This window comes from Erpetoichthys calabaricus, chromosome 17 (assembly GCF_900747795.2).
Source record: "Erpetoichthys calabaricus chromosome 17, fErpCal1.3, whole genome shotgun sequence".
Classification (NCBI taxonomy): Eukaryota; Metazoa; Chordata; class Cladistia; order Polypteriformes; family Polypteridae; genus Erpetoichthys; species Erpetoichthys calabaricus.
The window spans coordinates 42,068,762-42,091,865 of record NC_041410.2 but is presented as its reverse complement, the minus strand read 5'-3'; the positions used below and the strand labels follow the sequence as shown (position 1 = coordinate 42,091,865).

The 23,104-nt window shown below is 38.5% G+C and overlaps 1 protein-coding gene across 3 annotated transcripts in view; it reads left to right on the top strand.

Annotated features, from left to right (window-relative positions):
- The window catches only part of LOC114642539 (furin-1), a 208,602-nt gene that overhangs the window by 109,926 nt on the left and 75,572 nt on the right, over positions 1-23,104 (top strand). For all 3 annotated transcript variants that reach the window (XM_028791402.2, XM_028791404.2, XM_028791403.2), the window contains exons 3-5: positions 3,519-3,617; positions 7,181-7,276; positions 12,588-12,716. In XM_028791402.2, coding sequence (XP_028647235.2) covers positions 3,519-3,617; positions 7,181-7,276; positions 12,588-12,716 — 324 coding nt within the window. The remainder of the gene's footprint in view (positions 1-3,518; positions 3,618-7,180; positions 7,277-12,587; positions 12,717-23,104) is intronic.

The following is a 23,104-nucleotide window of genomic DNA, read 5'->3' as shown; positions in this document are numbered from 1 at the left end:
CATGCAAAAATGAGAACTGATGAAGGGTTCTGCAGTCCATTTTACCTGGTCTGCTATTAACAATACTCCGTTTGGTTGTTTAGTATTGATCTACAGTATCAATCTGTAATTTGACAAAAATTTTACAGAAAATGTTATCTCTGAAGTGCATTGTGAAGGGTGGGATGAGTCTTGGGTGCTAACAGTTTTGTAATTTACTAAACTGCTTTAATATTCAAAGTTGCTAAACATGTAAACAGCCCCACCCCCAAAGGTCCGCATCAACTTTATCAATACGCAGGTAATCCCAGAAGTGATGCAGCAGGAGACTTGGCCAAAGATGAGTCGCTGTATTACATGAGCACATGGAATAATTTAATCTTATCTAGGTACAGTGGAACCTTGGTTCACGAACGTCTCGGTACACGTACAACTCGGTTTACGACCAAAACATTCGCCAAACTTTTGCCTCGGTTCACAACCACACACTCGGTATACGAACAAGCCAGTTTCCCTTTCGGTTTGTGCGCGTCGATGATTTCCACACCTGTTGCATTGTTCTCGGTCAGACGTGAGTGCTTGCACATGCGTGTGTGCTTTCGCTGTGAAGTCTTTGTGCTCTATTTCATTTCTCTTCCGGTTCGTACGCGCCGATTACTGTATTTAAGCACGTGTTCAGCCTCTCTCTGTTCATTGTTCTCAGTCAGACGTGCGTGCTTTACCTGTGAACTCTTTGTGCTCTACAGTATTTCGTGTGCTTTTGCAGTTAATCATGGCTTCTAAGCAAGTGAAGAGTGGTGAGAAGAAAGTGTTGCAATGTTACTTTTCTCTTTTTTTCAAATGTTTATTTTTTTCCATGTGCTTAAAACTCATTTAAAAAGCGTGTTTAATGCGATCGGGTTGTAATGCTATTAGCCTGAACTCCTGCAATGTTACTGTCTTGGTTGGCTTTTAAATAAAGTTCGGATTTGTTCAAATGTTCCTTTTTTCCCCCCCCCCCTGTGCTTAAAACTCAATTAAAAAGCATGTTTAATGTGATCGGTAGTGCTGGGCGGTATACCGGTTCATACCGAAAACCGTTTTTATTTTTTTTATGATATGGATTTTTCTTATACCGCAACACCGGTTTAAATTGCCTAAACGACGTTCGGAACGTGGCGCAGCGGGAAACTGTTCAAGTGGGGACCTTTTTCACTGCTACACCGCTAAACACAGATTTGTTGCACTAGGGCTCTTTTTCACTGCTACACCACCAAATAGTGGGCGGTAGCATAGGAATGCTGCGTGGTGAAAATGGACAAAAAAAAAAAAGAGCCTGGAGATACTTTAGTTTTAAATGGTCAGATGTGTAAATACTGTTTCTATACTACTGGATAATACTGCAAGCCAAGTTGTACTTGTTTTATTTGTTTTCAATACAGTGTAATGTACCTGGGTACTGTGTAATAGCGTGACGACATGTTTTCAAACCCCATCTTAAGTTATATAGCACATTAAATGCTTTGTGTTAAGTGATTCTTAAACGGACTACTTCTTGCACTAAGAGGAGGCGCCGGCAGCGAACCCCGCACAGAATACATTCACTTCATGATCTTCCTTCTCTCTGAACATTTAGAATGCTAAAATAAATACTTAATATAATTTTCATGGTGAAATGCATTAAAGCATGCATTAATCATATGGGGGCACGGCGGCGTGCCTGCCTTGCATTTGCATGTTTTTCTGGTGGGTTTACTCGGCGCTTCAGTTTCCTTTCAAAGTCATGTAGGTTGTGGGGTTTTGTTGTGCTATATTGACCTTGCTAGTGTATGTTTTGCTTATATTCATCCTTTGATGTGCTGGCGACTTGTTCAGAGATGGGCGCAACTCTGAATGGATGGCATAATTAAACATGTATAACGAAGATATTTTTAAAGTTCTGAACACTCCGTGGGCTAAGTTTATAACTAGTTTTAATTTCACAAAGACGTTTATCGTGTGGTGATTGGTTATGTGGAGAAAGAAAAAGGACGGATAGGAACTGGGGTTTTAGTACATCAGATAGAGACAGCACGCGTGCAATAAAAGCCCGCTCAGAAGAACATGCATTGAATTCTGTGTTCGTGTCTCCGACCACCAGATCACAAACCCAACATTTATACAATATTTAAGTTAAACCTGTGCGATACCCATTCATACATCCAGTTTTTTGGAGCCTCGTCACACCTGCGATAAAGTTCTCTACACTGAACATAATAGTGCAACTATCAGTAATAATACTATTATTTATTTTATTGTTATTATTTATTAGTTTAAATATTATGCAGTTTAATGATGATAAAGTTGTTTAAAAAGTCACTTTAACGTGTCAGTGGACAGAGATTGTTAACATTAACAAAGTGTAGTTTGTTTACAAAAAATATTTACTATTTATTCCTTTTCTAAGACATGTTCAGTGCAATACAACTTTTGACAAGCACTAAATGCCTCTTTGTATGGTTGAAAATATGTTGTCAAAATTATAGTTTAAGTTTTTGCAAAATTTGTTCAATAAAAAGGTTCTATATTTTGACTGCATCTGTCATGCAATGTGATACCTTCTCCATTAGTGTCACCCCCTTGAAAACTATCACTTTATGCGGCAATGCAAACCTGTATTAATACTTGTGTGCACATTAAAATGTTTTTTTTGTACAATACTCTTGACAGTGGAATAGGTTATTCTTAACCACATTTTCCACTGGAATTACTGGCTAACATCCACTCATGCATGGGGAAAAAAATACCGTCGAATACCGGGATAATTTAGAAAAATACCGTGATATAGAATTTTGGTCATACCGCCCACCCCTAGTGATCGGGTTGTAATGCTATTAGCCTGAACTCCTGCAATGTTACTGTCTTGGTTGGCTTTTAAATAAAGTTTGGATTTTTTCAAATGTTCCTTTTTTTTCCACCTGTGCTTAAAACTCATTTATATTAAAAAAAAAAAAAAAAAAAGCGTTTATACAACGATCGGATTGTAAGGCTATAGCGCGAACTGCTGCAATGAGAGAGAGAGTTTTTGTGTCAGTGTTATTCAATGTTTTTACATTACTTTACTATTATACTGTGCATTCTATGGTGTAATTAACTATATTTGTGCTTAAAAAATCTTTAAAAAAAATATATATTTACATACAGTTTGTACGGTCTGGAACGGATTAATTGTATTTACATGTAATCCTATGGGGGAAATTGCTTCGGTTCACGACCAAATCGGTTTATGACCAGAGGTTTGGAAAGAATTTGGTCGTGAACAGAGGTTCCACTGTACATGATTGCCAACATTACAGCTGTAATAGGAGGAGCTGAATAGTAGCACGGTTTCTGTGGTGGCAGGCCAAGATTCCCAGCCTGAAAGGTCTGAACTGACCTGTAGAACTAAAATTGGTAATGATGCAAAACTGTTATAATTACATAGGGACAGAAATGAAATTGTGATTTGTCTTAAATTTGTTCTGTGCTTTTCCTGAGGTTTACAATATTTTTCTGTTTTTATTTTTTTTTTTTCCCCCTAGATCTTTGGAAACTACTATCATTTTCACCACAATGCAGTAAGAAAGCGATCTCTTTCAGGACATCGTTCTCTGCACCTTAAACTACAGCTTGAGCCCAAGGTAAATTCTTAACCTGCTTGATCTGGTTTTCATTCTACCCCCTTAATTCAAAATAACATTCCTTATGGACATTTCTATTTTGGTTTCATTCATATACCTATTAACAAATTGTCATAAAATTGGAGTTGATTCACCGTTCAAGCACTTTAGGTGTGTTTTGATTTTGTTTTCCTGTGTATTTGAGGATGATCTTGTAGTTTCTCTCATTTGGCAAAAAAATAATCTTGCGTATTGCAGTTTGGCTTGTTAAATTTATTCAGGTTTTAAAGTCCCTCAGACATTTGGTAAGGTGGTGACTTTGTCAATTTTTGTAATGAGGTTTGAGTGTTGCTGTGTGATTTTCATAGTTGCTCAATATTATTGGTACATTTGGAAGTATTTTTGAGAATATTTTGAGAATTATGACGAATACAGTAATCCCTCCTCCATCGCGGGGGTTGCGTTCCAGAGCCACCCGCGAAATAAGAAAATCTGCGAAGTAGAAACCATATGTTTATATGGTTATTTTTATATTGTCATGCTTGGGTCACAGATTTGCGCAGAAACACAGGAGGTTGTAGAGAGACAGGAACGTTATTCAAACACTGCAAACAAACATTTGTCTCTTTTTCAAAAGTTTAAACTGTGCTCCATGACAAGACAGAGATGACAGTTCCGTCTCACAATTAAAAGAATGCAAACATATTTTCCTCTTCAAAGGAGTGCGCGTCAGGAGCAGAGTCTGTCAGAAAGACAGAGGAAAGCAAACAAATCAATAGGGCTGTTTGCTTTTAAGTAAGCACCGCGGCACAAAGCTGTTGAAGGCGGCAGCTCACACCCCCTCCGTCAGGAGCAGGGAGAGAGAGACAGTTTGTTTTTCAATCAAAAATCAATACGTGCCCTTCGAGCTTTTAAGTATGCGAAGCAGTGTGCAGCATGTCGTTTCAGGAAGCAGCTGCACAAAAGATAGCAACGTGAAGATAATCTTTCAGCATTTTTAGACGAGCGTCCTTATCGTCTAGGTGTGCGAACAGCCCCCCTGCTCAATCCCCCTATGTCAGGATCAGAGAAAGTCCGCGCAAGAGAGACAGAAAAGTAAGCCGGGTAGCTTCTCAGCCATCTGCCAATAGCGTCCCTTGTATGAAATCAACTGGGCAAACCAACTGAGGAAGCATGTACCAGAAATTAAAAGACCCATTGTCCGCAGAAATCCGCGAACCAGCAAAAAATCCGCGATATATATTTAAATATGCTTACATATAAAATCCGCGATGGAGTGAAGCCGCGAAAGGCGAAGCGCGATATAGCGAGGGATTACTGTATGTCAATAGAATATTGTGAGATTTCATGGTTTTAATTTTGAAAGATGAGTGTGATAGTGGAAATTTTTTTTTTTTTTTTTATAATGAAGTTTTGTCTGAAATGTATTAAAGGAGTCGATTACCATAAAACTATATAACAAAAGTTGATAAAGCGAGGTGGGTGAATTGTCCTGTTCAAAGTTAAACACATTCATAAATATATTAAATAACTTTACCAATCCTAAATAACCTGTCAACTTTGAAGAGGAAATTGTGCTTAAACATATCCTTCTTTCAAATTGTCAGTCCTCTTCAAGGGTATTGAATTTGATCTCCCAGCCAGACCAAAAAAAAAGCTTTAAAAAATACATTTGGTAATTTTTTACTACAGATAGATATTGTAGATTGAATTAGGTGAGTGAAAATTGAAATGCTTATAGTTTTATGGTACTATTGAGTATTTTTTTTTTTTTTTCTTCAGTTTCTGTTGTTTGTGGATTACAAGGTTTGGTTACTTTGACTGTATAATTCCTAGCGTTACTAGCTTTGTTTAGGTTACTGATGTACCTTTCTGAATAAATTTCAGCTTAACTAAAGTAGAAATATTTTTGTTAAGTGAGTAAGACAGTCAACTTTGCACTATATATGAATGTTTTTCCTGGGAAATGTAAATAAGCACATACTTTTCTTTATACAGTATTTATTTTTTTTTTTTTTAACTCATGGCTAATATTTTGTTGAACATGCTATCCACAGTCCTTGGTGATTCTTGTGTTAGAGATTGTAGCAGAACACTTAACATTACCATATACCGCTGTTAGTGAGGTCCTTTAATACGAAGGTGATCTAACATTGATTCATTTAAAGCTTATAAATTGCTAAAAAATCTTGACTCTCCATTACCATCAAAGCCGAAAAGTAGTCTTCCTCAGTATTCAGTTTATTTGAATAATTGTCTACCGGCACAAAAAGACAAAATGCTATATTTTTAATTATTCAAATGCACATTTTTCTCACATTCTAAAAACAGCATGTCCATTTTCTATAGAAAAAAATTGTGCTTAATTATGTTCAGACAGCTTTCTTGTGAGGCACATGAGGAAAAAATAAAAACTTTGAGGAAATTTCTGCAAATGTTTGGAACCACGCGACAATGTTTATATACATCGATGTGTCTGGCCAATTAGCAATGGACAATATCATCGACCATCGGCCCATCCCTACTGGTAAGCCTATAAAATCACTCTCGACTTCACTATAGGAGTCCTTCCGGCATGACCACTGCTGTAATGTGACAACTAATTTGGAAAACAAGAATGCTGGAGGCTGAAGGCTCCTTTATATTGTGCTTGACACGTTAGTGTTAAAGTGACATCTGACACCGAGGCATGCTGTTTTCTCACTGCGTGCTGTGCCCAGAAAGCAGTGATGCAGACATGTTGCTGTTTATCCAAAGTGGTGAAAATATTTGCTTAGAAAGGTGTGCAATTTGATACTGAAGAATTGTTTATTTCTGTAATTTTCAATTTAATATTTTCAGGCCACAATAAACGGTGGATAACTGAAACCACAGAAACCACGTCCCCTCATGTGGGAATCCTAGTGTATTTATTAAAATAAAATAGAAATGTCATTCTCAAATAAAAGCTACACTAAAACTAAATATGCATTATGAAGACTCGCCTGTAATGAATTTCTGAGTAAAATCAGAAATATTCTAGAAATAACTAGTTTAAAAGGCAAATTATAAAAACCTGGGTTATAATCGGTACTTTTTTTTTTTTTTTTTTTACTTTAAAATTGCACACAGTCAGAAAAAAGGTAACAAGCATTATTTTTTATTTGCAAGTTTTTTTCTTCATTCCCAGATGTAGTACTTTTAAGGCCAGTTCCTTAGTCCTGTTATATACTTATATATCTGCATTACCTCCATCTTTGTAGGTGTTTCCTCATCACAAGTGTATGTATGTATGTATGTATGTATGTATATTCTATCTTTGTGTTTGTAAGCATTTCATTTTCTTCTTTTAAACATACAGTATATAAGAAGCAAAACATAACACAGCATAACTCAAATCAGTGGGAAACAGCATAGCGAGTAAAACAGTCCGTTCCAAAGATGCTCCATGAAAAACACCAATTGTTTTTATTTTTAACCATTTCAAAATTCAAAATGTTGTCGCGTTGTTTGAGATCACATACAGCTGTATCTACCACTATGTGATTTTAATGGCATGTATGGTCTTGAGGTTGTTTTTTTTTTTGTTGTTGTTTCTCATCTAGGTGAGATGGACGGAGCAGCAGGTCATTAAAAAACGAAAAAAGAGAGATCTATATATTGAGCCTTCTGATCCAAAATTTTCACAGCAGTGGTATCTGGTGAGAAATGTTATTCAGATATGTTTAACTTTTTTAATATTTGTCTTAATACAATCTAAAACAAGCTTTTTTACTTACTGCCTAGAGCCAAGAACTTGATGCATTTTAGAAGTCTTTTTTTAAACATGATAGCTGATATTTTCAGTTTTACTTATTGAGTTGTGAGGGTCAGGAGAAGTTCTGGAGTTGCACCAACAACTTTTTGTTAAACTTATTAGTTTCATTGCTGTGCCACTATTGCTGTAGTTCATTCTGTATGTAAGTTAAGCCTGTTTATTGATTATCAACCAAAGTATGATAATGCATCACCAGTATACAGTGGGGAAATAAAAATTTGATCCCCTGCTGAATTTGTAAGTTTGCTCACTTACAAAAAAAAAAATGAACAGTCTCTCATTTTATGGTAGTTTCATTTTAATGGAGACAGAATATCAACCAACAATCCAGAAAAACACATTAAAGTTATAAAACTGATTTTCATGTCAGTGAGAGAAATAAGTATTTGATCCTCTACAACCCAGCAAGAATTCTGGCTCCCACAGATAGGCTATGTGCCCATGTGGCGCACAATTTACAATCAATCAATCAATTACAGTTAACTCCTGATCTCAACTGATTGTGTATAAAGCACACCTGCCCACAGAATCCATTTCTTCCATTCCAAACTCTCCACCACCATGGGCAAGACCAAAGAGCTGTCAAAGGATGTCAGGGACAAGATTGAAGACCTGGACTGGGCTACAAGACCATCAGCAAGAAGCTTAGTGAGAAGGTGACAACTGTTGGTGCGATTATTCAGAAATGGAAGAAATATAAAATTACCATCAATCGCCCTCAATCTGGAGCTCCATGCAAGATCTTGCTTCGGCAATCATGAGAAAGGTGAGAGATCAGCCCAAAACTGCACAGGAGGATCTTAATGATCTGAAGGCAGTTGGGAACCACAGTCACCAAGAAAACCATTGGTAACACACTATGCTGTAATGGATTGAAATCTTGCAGTGCCTGCAAGGTCAAGAAGGCGCATGTACAGGCCCGTCTTAAGTTTGCCAGTGAACAGATGATATGGTACTGTATATATCAGACCCACAAAATTCTGTGCCTACAGCCCTAAATGTACTAGCAGAATTTCAAAAGATATCTGGCCTTAAAATTAATTTGAGTAAAAGTGTGCTCTTTCCAATGAACTCTCTAGCACACATTAGATTGGAAACCTTCCCTTCTATCCTCTCAGATCAGTTTAAATACTTTAAACATCATAAGTAAACATAAAGCTGTTTTTCAACAAAATCCTCTTTTTAAGTCCGTGGGTAACTGATGTTGTATACTATTTGAAATTGAAAAAAATAAAATTCTCCCTTAGAGGATCTGTTCAAAACTTTTTTTATAACCTGACAGTGTATGTTGAAATTTTAAGCAGTAATCCATGACGTGAAGTTTCACTGGGGTATAAATATGCAGTTGCACAGAGGCCATATTCCCTTATTCATTCATCAACATGGGAATGATAAGATAACAGACATGTCTAATGAGAGAGAGGTGTGTTGACCTTCTTAAGTTAGAGTATGGCTATAAAAAAATAGCTACTTGCCAGAAAATGCCTATATCAATAGTTAAGGCAAAAATTAGTTAAAATCAGCTGTTACCAAATTACTTGAAAGAGAGCCCAAGTTTATTTTGCCCCCATGCACAGTGAGCAGCTGAGAGGTGTGGTGTTTTTATAAAAAAAAAAAAAAAAAAAACTTTAGGATCACTGTTGGAAAATACAGGAAGTAGTACCTTGAGGTCACCAAGCCTTTAAAGACTACCATCAGATGCCACCTCCATGCCAACAGATGATTTTTAAGGCATGCCCGAAAAAAACCACTAAGGCAATGGTGTTGAACTCCAGTCCTGGAGGGCTGCATTGGCTGCAGGTTTTCATTCTAACCATCTTCTTAATTAGTGACCAGTCTTTTGCTAATTATTTCTTTTCATTAGCTTGACTCAGTCCCCTTAGTTGTTTCTTTTTTCTTAATTAGCGGCCAAACAATAATGAGACACGAAACAAGCGGCCACATGACCAGCTCACCTGTGCCCATTACACAGAATCTGAAAAGAGAGAAAGGTGGAGGCCTCAGTAAGGCTGATCTCTCAGGTCATCAAAACATCTTGATGGTGCTCTTAGAAAAAAAAACATAATCATCAGTTTTAGAAATGTCTGCTGTGGCAGAATGAATAATTAAATAACGGATTTAATTAACATCAAGCATTGGCTTCTCATTAAGAAACTGGTTGGAGTTTGAAGCCCCAGGTTAAGTTGGTCATCTTTTGGCTTGGTTCACGTCTCATTTCTGTTTGGCTGTCATTTAATGAGGAAACGAATCAATTCAGAGGACTGAATCCTTCTAACAGAGCTACTAAAATGAAGGGAAAAAATGAATTAGCAGTGAAACTGGTCACTGATTAGGAAAAGGGTTAGAATGAAAACCTGTAGCCACTGCGGCACTCCAGGCCTGGAGTTCAACAGTCATGCACTAAGGTAAGCTCCTGGAGTTTCCTAAATGCTATTATTGTTCTATGGTCAATAATAGTTTTTTGGAAACGCTCAAGGTAGGTTTGGCAAAAAAGGAGGATGGCAATGCTGAAAAGAACCTCTTTCCCCATTGTCAAGTATTGTGGATGTTCTTTAATGTCGTGGGGATATTTTTCCTTCAAAGGCATTGAGAGCCTTGTTAGGAACTGCCAAAATATTTTAAGTGTAAATCTGGCACTGTCTGCCAAGAAACTAAAATTGGGTTGTTGCTGGATCTTTCAGTAGGACAATGGTCCGAAATATATGTCCATATTACCACAAAAATGGTTTAGGAAATACAAAATCAAGCTTCTGTCATGGCCATCTCAGTCCTCTGTCCAAAACGCAATTAAAAGCTTGTGGGATAAGATGAAGAGGACCTAGGAGCCTGAATAATGTGGAATGATTTCTGTAAAAAAAAAAATGGTCTCAGATTCCCTGGTCTATATACTCCAACCTTTATAAGATGTTATAGGAGAAGACTCTGCTGTTTTATTGGCAAAGAGGTTGCACAAAGTATTAAATGTAGGGATGCCAGTAATTGTGGCCTGTGTGGTTTTGTTAAAAATTATTTCTTGATGGGGAATTGTTTTTTCTCAGAATAAATTTGCTTCAGTTGAAGGTTGGATTTTTTTTTTGTTACGTGAAATTAAGGTAAGTCACTAAAAGGTTAATTTTTTTTTTTTTTTTTTAAGATCTTTTTTTGCTCATCTTTATCAGGAGTGCCAATAACTGTCGAGCAGACTCTGTATAACAATAATAAATTTTATTTATATTGGAAGTTTCCAGTCAGTAGTTTACATTTTAAGCATCTAGTCCTGATCCTACATAGCTTTTATAATTTAAACTAGCGAAATAGCCGCGTTTCGCAGCGGCGAAGTAGTGCTTTAAAATTTTTATTAAGAAAGTAAACCTTTTTAAACGGAGGGAAAATATACCAATAATTATTTAAGGATCTCTTTGTATACCACATTGTCAGTTCGGCCCTCCGGTTGTAATATGACCAAGCTGTGTGCTGAGCTTACTCTTGAGCATACAACGTATAGTTGGCCATGTGAAAAGCAATCTTGCCTCAAATCAATGCCAACCTTTTGTAGGGTCTGTCCCTGAGACTTAATTGTCATTGCAAAATAGAGTCTTACTGGAAATTGGAGGCGTTTGAATTGAAATGGGTTTCATCGATACTTCGCATCCAGCTTTTGAGAGTTTAAACATTCATAAACATCAAAGTGTCCACTACTCAAATCATCACCTTTGAATCTAAGATGTTTAAGAGGCATTGGCGGTTGTCCAAAGGTGTAAAATGTTTGGCTATTTCAGTACACTTGAAAGCGACAACCGAACAATTCAGCAGCAGCCATCAACTCACATGCAGAACCATAGGTGAAGGGCTTAAGCATTTCACTCTTATAGTGCTCCTGTGTAGTATAATTATCTCCTGTACCGTCATCAGTCCACACCTTGAACCTGTCCCAGTCATTCAATACATAAGACCCAATGTTCCTCCGTATAACAAGAGTGAGCCTGATATGGCCGTGCAATATGTAACACAGGGAATGGAAAAGGCAGTCGCCATCTCCGGGCATGGAAACCACTCGGTAAGTGACAGTTGTTTGATCGATGGTGATCACCTCGATAGACATGTTAATGGGGGTACGGTTGGAACGATAAAGTAAATAGATACCTGAACAATGTAAACTAAGTCTAAAATACCTACACAATAACTATAATCGCAATACACAAACAATAAAACAGTGGAGAAGCAGTGGATTAAATAAAAAGGCTGCAGTTATCAGCAGGGAGACGTGAATACCGTGGCGAAGCAAGGATGGGAATGAAGAGACCGGAGTGACGGACGGCCTTATATAGGCAGGCAGCCAACTACGTGGGAGGCGTGCGGGACCCAATGCTGCCTCACATGGCGACCGAGCTGCAGGCTATGGATGTATATATGTACGTAAGTAGGATTCAGTTAGCGTTGGGAACCAAATTTCTTGAAGATGGGCCCATAACTAACAAAGACCATTGGAAAGTTCAATATGGCGGCCAACAGTGGCGTCATACCACCGAAATAAGTACATACATCGGTTTCGGTTAGCGTAGGGAAGCCGCCTACCAAATTTCGTGAAGATGGGGCCATAAATAAGAAAGTTTAACATGGCGGAAGTTGTCGACCATTATGCGTAGAATTTCAAAATGAAACCTGCTTAACTTTTGTAAGTAAGCTGTAAAGAATGAGCCTGCCAAATTTCAGCCTTCTACCTACATGGGAAGTTGGAGAATTAGTGATGAGTGAGTCAGTGAGGGCTTTGCCTTTTATTAGTATAGATTATAATTTAATTTTTTTTAATGTGCACTTTCTTGAATATTTATGGTAAAATTTTACCTTTCACACAGTTGTTCATATCACTGTAGGCTTGAGTTTCACTACAATATGTTGGTTAATTTTGTAAATGCATTCCTTACTGCAAGAACTTAAACATCCATAAAATATTATTTAAATTATGTCTTGTACATCTGTGCAGAGCATTTAACATACAGTGAATGTTACATAAAGGATGTAAGGCACTGTGCCCCATGAAAGTTTTGCATATATTTTTTTATTAGGACTTAAAACATTCTTTTAAAATGTGTATTGTAAAGCTGCAGCATTGCCTTGTTTTGATTCATCTTAATTATTTTGTGCATCTTGAGTTTGTCTCCAGGACTCAAACATTTTACAGATTTTCCCTAACTTCTTTCTTTCTTTCTTCCTAGAGCAATGTTAATCAGCATGACCTGAATGCTCGAGGGGCCTGGGAGCAGGGTTTCACTGGAAGTGGTATAGTTGTGTCAATCCTAGATGATGGAATTGAAAAAGATCATCCAGATCTTGCACAGAATTATGTAAGTAATTCAATAAACCTTCACTACTGTTTCTTAATAATTAACTTTTATATATTCATAATTAAGGAAAGTTCTTCACTTTGTCACTATCAATGGTTACAGGATTTTGAAATTTAAACCTCTCCTTTTATGTAATTTGTGAAACAGAACCAGTTAACACTAGAATTACCAGAGTCTACGAAAAAACTCGTAGATCCGGCCCGCCTTAAATCGCTTCTTAAAACCATTCTCACCTCTCTGCCAGCGTCTTTTGTCATCTAAATGTACTGAAGACATGCTGCAAGCAACCGGCTATTCCAACCGCCCCCCCCCCCCCCCCCCCCCCACACACCGACTTAGAACGTACACGAACTTCTCCCAGCTCATGCCTTGATTGATTATCTGGGAGTGAAGTGGAGTTTTAGAGTGGAAATAATAAATCGTTATTTGGAACACACGCATTTCATGTGTGTTGCTATCTACAGTAATCTGTGTAAACATTTTTAAAACAGAAACGTTTTTTATATTCTAGTAACAAATGACAAAATGTAGGCATAAACTATATAATGTATGAAGCCTGAAGTCCAAATATCAAAGAAACACTTTCACAAAAGGTACAAAAAAAAGCCGCCGCCAAAAAAAAAAAACACCTTAGTGTGCGACATTGACACTAATTTACTATGACTTCAGCTGTGGCGCAACAGTATCAGTTGCTGACTGGCAATCAGAAGGTCACGAGTTCGATCCTGCATGACTCCCTTTTGAGAAGTGTTCTTATTTTTACTATTTTAGAATAAAAAAATACATTTGATTTCAGTCTGTAACAGCCGGTGTAATTTATGATATTTGCAAAGGATAGCTTTATTTTTTTTTTTTTTTTTTGTTTGTTTTTTTTTTTTTTTTTTATTCACTTTTTATTCTCTGTCGCGTTCAGGATCTTTCCCTACCACCCCCCTCCCTGCACCTGACACTGCTGTTATCACATAAAGACGCGCTATAGCTCTGCAGTGTATCACGATACATACGACCACATGTTTTTTTCCCCACAAACTTGCCAGTCTCCACATGTTGCTGTATGCTGTTTCTTTTGTACTCCAGGACATGCAGAGGAAAGCATAGTAAAGAGTAGTAACTTCATCGCTATATGCAATCATCAGACACTCCCCCATCTGACACTGCTGTTTTCACATAAAGACGTATATTCACATATAGCTCTGCAGTATACTTGTGACTGCATTGTCGTACCAGTGGTTGCGAACTACTCTGCATGCACTTTTCGTGGCATTATATGTGTATTTTTTGAGCATGCCCATGTAGCTCAAACAGAGGAACATATGTTGATGTAAAAGTATAACAAAACAAGTGCACTTTTATTTAAGACTCTAACCGAAGAAAAAAGAAATCAAGTTACAGTAGGTGGTTGATATGACAGCTTGCGTGGTGCAATGCTAAGAACTGCTGATTTCCATTCCGTGCTATATAACTGTTAACATTTGAATCTGATGATTGCATATAGCGCTGTCTTATTCAGTGTGCGCAAGAACATGCAGGTGGCCAGTTGCTGCGTGCTACAATGCACATTTTAAAAAAAGAGACAAATATATGTGACGTTTTGAAGAAATCATTTTATGACGCGAATAGTACCAATCAGAAAACATTGAAGTAATGCAATATTATTTGAAAACGAACAGCGTCGGGTTGAGTGTGAAGTTATACTGGTGCTGTTTGAGTCAGATTAGAAGCTGAATAAGCTGAACAAGCTCCTGTTCTGACTCTAAGTAAGAAGCATGAATTAATCAACCGAAATAACCGCGATCGACATTTTAAACAAAACTATTTACAGCGCATACCAATTTATAAATTTTATGTCCATTTTGAGGGGGAAAAAAAAAACTTTCTCCAAAGCTGGGAATTGAACTCGCGTCTCTGTAGTACGGCAGGGTTGCTGTGCTCCAAGTCAGCAAATCTTAGCGTTAAGCTACAGAATGTGTTATAGCATCCTTGAACCTTTTGTGAAAGGGTTTATTTGATGTTTGGACTTCAGGCTTCACACATTGTATAGTTTTTATTGCCTGCATTTGGTAACATTTATTACTAAAATATGAAAAAGTTTGTTTTAGCAGTGTGTTTACACAGATTACTGTAGAAACGGAAGACGCATGAAATGCGTGTATTCCAAATAATGACATATTATTTCCATTCTAAAACTCCAGCAGTTCAGTCACTCCCAGATAATCAAACAAGGCATCAGCTGGGAAAACTTAGTGAACGTTCTGCGACAGTGGCGGATGGCATAGCCGGCTACTTGCTGCTCGTCTTAATCGGCACATTTAGAAGACAAAAGAGAGGTGAGAACGGTTTTAAGGTGGGCCGGATCTACGAGTATTTTCGTAGACTCTGGTAATTCCAGTGTTAAAACAGATATTTGGAAGTAGTTAAAGCACTTGGAGAAACAGTAATAGGTTTTTCTTTTTTCACTGTATAGATGAAGAGTAGTACTTCATTTACTCAATTATGACAATGAAATGTAATTACATTTATAGTTATTTGCTTTCTAGATGCTTTAATCCAAAGTGACTTACAAAAGAAGTAAACTTAATAGAGTAACTTTAGGCTTGGGCCTCTTTGTTCAGCAAGTGTAGCAGGACTGGTAACAAAAGTTGAAAAGTGAAAACATGTAATGACTAATACATTTACAATCCTAGATTATAATCGATTAAAACAATTAAACTTAATCAAACAAATTAACCAACAATATAAAATATCAGAGCAAAGTTTTTTTTCTTTCCGCCAATCAGTTATTCACAGAACAGATGGGTTTTCTATTGCTTCTTGAATGCATTGAGGGAGAAAGCAATATGAATGGGGGTGGGTAATTTATTCCTCCAACTAGGAGCTACACAGGAAAAGAGTCTGGATTGAGACTTCATACTGCGCAGAGGTGGCATTACCAGACGCTGTTTACTGGCAGAAGTGAGTGGGCAAAAAGGAGTATAGGGCTTCGTCATTGTTTCCATATACTCAGGTGTTGACCCATTGACTACTCTGTAGACAAACATCGGGGATTTGAACTTAATGCGTGTCGCTACAGGAAGGCAATGTAGCAACCTGAAGAGAGGAGTGATATGTGCCCATCTCGACTTGTTAAATACAAGATGGCTTACTGCATTCTGGACCATCTGCAGTTGGTTGACAGCAACTGTGAGTACTTTAGAAGCAAGTTGCAGTAGTCCAGACTTGACAAAATTAAAGCCTTGACCAAAAGTTCTGCTACATACTCTGACAGATAAGGTCTGATTGTGCAGATGTTGTACAGCGTAAACCTGCATGAACAGGAAACAGTAGAAATGTGGTCAGAAAAAGATAGGTGAAGATCAGTCACAACCCCAAGGTACAGGCTTGGCAGGTTCTAGTCACAGTGAGCCAAGCTGTACAGAGAATGGGGAGTTGAGCAGACTGGCTGGCGGGGATCAGAAGAAGCTCGGTTTTTGCCAGGTTGAACTGTGTAGATAGTGGTCCTTCATCCAGGTTGAGAATCAGTAAGACATTCAGGGACTTTAGCTGATACTGTATTGTCCTGGAGGAAACGACATGTACAGCTGTGTATCATCTGCATAGCACTGATAAGAGAAACCATGCAATCTGGTGATGGAACCCATTGAGGTGGTGTATGGAGAGAAAAGTAGAGGACCCAGCACTGATCCTTGGAGAAACACCTGTGCATGTCTGCTGCGCCCTTGACAACTCTCCTCGCTAGGACATACTCTTTGTCCAAGATGTAAGACTCAAGCCATCAGAGAGCAGTCCCAATGATGCCAGGGTCAGAGAAGGTGGCAAGAAGAATGTCGATAGAATATTAGAATGATCTAGATGAGAACAAACCATTCAGCCCAACAAAGCTCGCCAGTCCTATCCACTTATTTCTTTAAAATAAAACATCAAGTAGAGTTTTGAAAATCCCTAAAGTCTTCCTGTCTACCACACTACTTTGTTAGCTTGTTTTTTGTGTAAAGAAAAAACTTCCTAATGTTTGTGTGAAATTTACCCTTAACAAGTTTATAAGTCTCGATCCACTGTACTAGTTCTCTTCATAATTTTAAACACTTAAATCATCTTCTGCTTAAACTGTATAGGCCCAGCTCTTTTAATCTTTCCTCATAATTCAACCCCTGTAGCCCTGGAATCAGCCTAGTTGCTCTTCTCTGGACCTTTTCTAGTGCTGCTATGTCCTTTTTGTAGCCTGGAGATGAAAACTGCACATAGTACTCCAGATAAAGCCTCACCAGTGCATTATAAAGCTTGAGCATAACCACCTTGGATTTGTACTCCATACATCATGTTATATAACCTAACATTCTGTTTGCCTTCTTGATGGCTTCTGAACACTTTCGGGAAGTTGATAGCTTAGAGTCCACTATGACTCCAAAATTCTTCTCATAAGGTGTACTCTCGATTTTTCCAACCGCCCATTGTGTATTCAAACCTAACATTTTTACTTCATATGTGTAATACTTTACATTTACTGACATTAAATTTCATCTGCCACAAATCTGCCCAAGCCTGTATGCTATCCAAGTCCTTCTGTAATGATATAGTGGATTCCAAATTGTCTGCTAATCCACCTGTCTTGGTACCATCTGCAAACTTAATCAGCTCATTACTAATTTCTATTTAACACTAGAATTACCAAAGCCTACGAAAAAACTTGTAAATCCAGCCCACCTTAAATCCCTTTGCACTTCTCTGTCAGCATCTTTTGTCCTGTAAATGTGCCGATAAAGACGAGCAGCAAGCAGCCTGCTATTCCATCCCCCCACCAAGACAAGCAACAAGCAACCTGCTATTCTATCCCTCCCACCGCCACAGAATGTGCACAAAGTTCTCCCAGTTCATGCCCTGATTATCTAGGAGTGAAGTGGTTGAGTTTTAGAATGGAAATAATGTATATTATTTGGAACACGTTATGTGTTCCGTTTCTACAATAATCTGTGTAAACACATTTTTAAAACAAACGTTTTTCATATTTCAGTAATAAATGACAAAATGTAGGCATAAACTATATGTGTGAAGCCTTAAGATCAAATAAACACTATCACAAAAGGTTCAAGGACAATACAACAGCTTCCATGACGTAGCAGTAAGATTTGCTGACTTGGAATCAAGAGTCCCCGGTTCAATCCCGACTGCCTCCTATGTTTACCGTTTTGAGTAGTGAGTTGCTGTTACTGTTAATATTATACAATAAACATATACATTTGGTTTGCGTCTGTAAAGGCCGATGTACATTTATAGTACTTACCAGCAAAATACCCGCGCTTCGCAGCGGAGAAGTAGTGTGTTAAAGAGGTTATGTACACATATATATACATACACATATCTACATATACACATACATTGGTGTGAAAAACTATTTGCCCCCTTCCTGATTTCTTATTCTTTTGCATGTTTGTCACACAAAATGTTTCTGATCATCAAACACATTTAACCATTAGTCAAATATAACACAAGTAAACACAAAATGCAGTTTGTAAATGGTGGTTTTTATTATTTAGGGAGAAAAAAAAATCCAAACCTACATGGCCCTGTGTGAAAAAGTAATTGCCCCCTGAACCTAATAACTGGTTGGGCCACCCTTAGCAGCAATAACTGCAATCAAGCGTTTGCGATAACTTGCAATGAGTCTTTTACAGCGCTCTGGAGGAATTTTGGCCCACTCATCTTTGCAAAATTGTTGTAATTCAGCTTTATTTGAGGGTTTTCTAACATGAACCGCCTTTTTAAGGTCATGCCATAGCATTTCAATTGGATTCAGGTCAGGACTTTGACTAGGCCACTCCAAAGTCTTCATTTTGTTTTTCTTCAGCCATTCAGAGGTGGATTTGCTGGTGTGTTTTGGGTCATTGTCCTGTTGCAGCACCCAAGATCGCTTCAGCTTGAGTTGACGAACAGATGGCCGGACATTCTCCTTCAGGATTTTTTGGTAGACAGTAGAATTCATAGTTCCATCTATCACAGCAAGCCTTCCAGGTCCTGAAGCAGCAAAATAACCCCAGACCATCACACTACCACCACCATATTTTACTGTTGGTATGATGTTCTTTTTCTGAAATGCTGTGTTCCTTTTACGCCAGATGTAACGGGACATTTGCCTTCCAAAAAGTTCAACTTTTGTCTCATCAGTCCACAAGGTATTTTCCCAAAAGTCTTGGCAATCATTGAGATGTTTCTTAGCAAAATTGAGACGAGCCCTAATGTTCTTTTTGCTTAACAGTGGTTTACGTCTTGGAAATCTGCCATGCAGGCCGTTTTTGCCCAGTCTCTTTCTTATGGTGGAGTCGTGAACACTGACCTTAATTGAGGCAAGTGAGGCCTGCAGTTCTTTAGACGTTGTCCTGGGGTCTTTTGTGACCTCTCAAATGAGTCGTCTCTGCGCTCTTGGGGTAATTTTGGTCGGCCGGCCACTTCTGGGAAGGTTCACCACTGTTCCATGTTTTTGCCATTTGTGGATAATGGCTCTCACTGTGGTTCGCTGGAGTCCCAAAGCTTTAGAAATGGCTTTATAACCTTTACCAGACTGATAGATCTCAATTACTTCTGTTCTCATTTGTTCCTGAATTTCTTTGGATCTTGGCATGATGTCTAGCTTTTGAGGTGCTTTTGGTCCACTTCTCTGTGTCAGGCAGCTCCTATTTAAGTGATTTCTTGATTGAAACAGGTGTGGCAGTAATCAGGCCTGGGGGTGGCTACGGAAATTGAACTCAGGTGTGATACACCACAGTTAGGTTATTTTTTAACAAGGGGGCAATTACTTTTTCACACAGGGCCATGTAGGTTTGGATTTTTTTTCTCCCTAAATAATAAAAACCATCATTTACAAACTGCATTTTGTGTTTACTTGTGTTATATTTGACTAATGGTTAAATGTGTTTGATGATCAGAAACATTTTGTGTGACAAACATGCAAAAGAATAAGAAATCAGGAAGGGGGCAAATAGTTTTTCACACCACTGTATCTACATATACACATATCTACACATATATATATATTGTCGCAGTAGATGCGTGGAGCCACCTCTAACACCCTCAGGTACCACTCTGAACACGAGGTAAAAGCACAAGACTTCTTTATTTTGTTGTCTTCACGTGCACAAGGCACCCTCCACTCCACACTCATAAATCACAACAATTCTCTCTCACAATACAATCCTCCTCGCCCAGACACTTTGCCACCCTACCTCCCAGCTCAGCTCAGTGTCTGGGCTTTCCCATGAGTCCTTTGTACACCCTGACCCAGAAGTGTTTCTCCCTTCTGTCCATGTGATCATGAACACTTCTGGGTCGGATAAAAAAGCTCCTTCCTTCAACCCGGAAGCACATCGTTTCCTCTTGTCACATGATCATGACGCACCTCCGGGTTATAGGGCAAGTAAGAGTCCGGCAGTCTCCCCACAGCGACTCCTGGTGGTCCCCAAGGTATCCAGCAGGGCTGTGCATATAAACTACAAAGTCCATGAGGCCCTGCTGGAATTCAGGTAATGTCCACACTGTTGGGAGAACTCCATCTGGCGGCCTGGGGGTGAGGGCTGGAATATTTAGCTGGCCACACACCACTATATATACATATATATATATATATATATATATATATATATATATATATATTTATATTCACGGCATTCGTAGTCTGTGTCACAGTCTGATTGTATGGGTGGTTACCTTCCAGGTAACGCTTGTGGTTGGCCAGCAATCTGCTAACATCCGCCACGGTGCCCTCAGTTTGTGAGGAGCAGATCATAGAATGGTTGAAATAGTTTACTGTCAAATAAATGCAAAGAGTACGCGACACGTGTTTCGCCCTCATTCTGGGCTCATCAGTGCAGTGGAGTGTGTACGCCTGATGAGCCCAGAATGAGGGCGAAACACGTGTCGCGTACTCTTTGCATTTATTTGACAGTAAACTATTTCAACCATATAATACATATATATATATAGGCAAATCCCCTCACTTCTAAATTTAAATTTTTATTAAGAAGAAAAGAAAACCTTTTTAAATTGAGGGAAAATATACCAATTACGATTTGTTAAGGATCTGTTTTTTTGTGAAGCTGCCTTTACACAGCCTCTCCGCTGTTTTATAAACGAACGCCATATAAGGCCATCCTTTCTCCTTGCTTAGCGGTTCTGTGTTTTTTTATTGTTCGTTTATTACGATTGTTATAGTTATTGTGTAGCTATTTGAGACTCACTTTTCTGTTCAGGTACCCATTTCCATTATGTAATCCGCGGATTCTCTGCTATTTTTTGTTCGTTTATTACGATTATAGTTATTGATTGATTGATTCCCTTCTTTAGCTGACTGCCTGCTCATATAAGGCGCTGTGCTGTTTTTTTGTGAAGCAGTCTTTACACAGCATCTCCGCTGTTTTATAAACGAACGCCATATAAGGTCATCCTTTTTCCTTGCTTCGCCAAGAAAGCAGCCTTTTTATTTAATCCACGGGTTCTCTGCTGTTTTATTGTTCGTTTATTACGATTGTTATAGATCTCTGTATACCACGTTGTCAGTTCAGCACTCTGGTTGTAATATGACCAAGCCGTGCAAGCTTACTGTTGAGAATGCAACGTATAGTTGTACAGGAGAAAAGCAATCTTGCCTCAAATCAATGGCAACCTTTTGTAGGTCTATGAACTTAATTTAAACTTTAGGTTTACACGGTGCTTTGTTTCCGAAGTACCTGCACTCATGAAAATGTCTGTATGCGTCAGTCGCTTCATATTCTTTTCCTACATTATCAATTGTGTAATGTGTTTTTTGAACAGATTTGATTCATCAAAGTGATCACTCGTGCTGCGTTCAGTCAGTTCACGTGAGCCGCTCTCTTGTGTGATGTTGCGATGTCCACGGCTTTATTTAATGTTAGCTAAGACCCGGCACTTAAAAGTTTCTCGCTACAGCAATTTTAACTCCGTTACAAAGTGATCCAATGCCTCGTTTATACCTCGTGTCTTCTCATTAAACTTGTATGTCGCGAATATGGTATTGCAAACGGCAGCGGGAGCGTTTCTATAAACTTAATTTAAACTTACGGTTTACACCGTGCTTTTGTTTCCGCAGTAGCTGCACTTATGAATATGCTTGTGTGCGTCACTCGCTCGCTTCTTATTGTTTCGCTGCCTTCTCAATTGTGTAATGAATGTTTTCTTCAGCGCTCTTTGGGGCTCTTCCTTGTTTTCTACGTACTGCATTCACAGTCAGTTCACGTGATTACGTGGGAGGCGTGATGACGTGATACACAATTTCAGCCTTCCACCTACATGGGAAGTTGGACAATTAGTAGTGAGTGAGTGAGTCAGTGAGGGCTATGCCTTTTATTAGTATAGATAAAAGTAACGTTTTTTTTTTTTCTTTCACTTTTATTCTTTCAGTCACGATCACAATACATACTACAAACCCCCCCCCCCCCCCCCCCCCAAGGGATCTGACGCTGTTACTTTTTATCTAAAGCTGAGAATAACTGTAGATGTGAGTGGTGTTATGAAGCTTTGGAACTGGACATTCTCTGATCTGGAGGTATAAAAGCTGACACGCAAACGCTGGTGAATCTGCCGCCGTCATATCTCACAGTCACTTGATTTTTTTTTTTTTTTTTATTCAGTTTTGAGTGTTCCTGCTCATGCTGAATTAGTATACACCTTATGGTCCATGATGTCAAAGCCACACTGCCAAAAAAAAAAAAGACACAAAGGTTTATGATATTTGGAATTATTCATTTTATGACCTGTATAGTACATTTCAGAAAACATTGTCACGGATGCAACATTATTCATATTCATTCATTCGCATAACATCTTGCGGTTGTAATCAGTGAGTGACTGCATGTTTTTCCCATGTGAAGTGGACAGGTAATAGTGTGATTGGAGAAGTTGTCGGAAACATCAGTGGCAGAGAGTGAAGAGATTGTGGAGAATACTGGGCGATTCTTGGTAGGATGAATAATGGGTGGCAGTGAGAGGGAGAACTGACTGCTCATGACAGCCACCCTATCCTGAGAAGATGTGGTGAGATGTGGTTAGGATCATCCTTGACAAGCTGGATGGACTTCTCTCTTTCCTCCAATATGATCAGCAGACAAGGAGGTTGGGGGAGGAGGTAGAGGAGGGTTAAGAATGGAAGTGAAAGCAGAGAACATAGTGTGTGTTGGTGGTGCTGTTATTTCTAGTTTGACAGTATGTTACCTTAGCATAAATAGTGGCAGAAGAAAAGGATGCAAGAAGGGATTGATACTTACCCAAGTCTGCCTGAGCCATTGACTTCCTCCATTTCCTTTTGGCCTTTCTATGGTTTGTATGTTGATTGCTGAGTGCTTTGGAAAGCCAAGAACATTAGGGCCTTTCGCATGCAGGCCTGG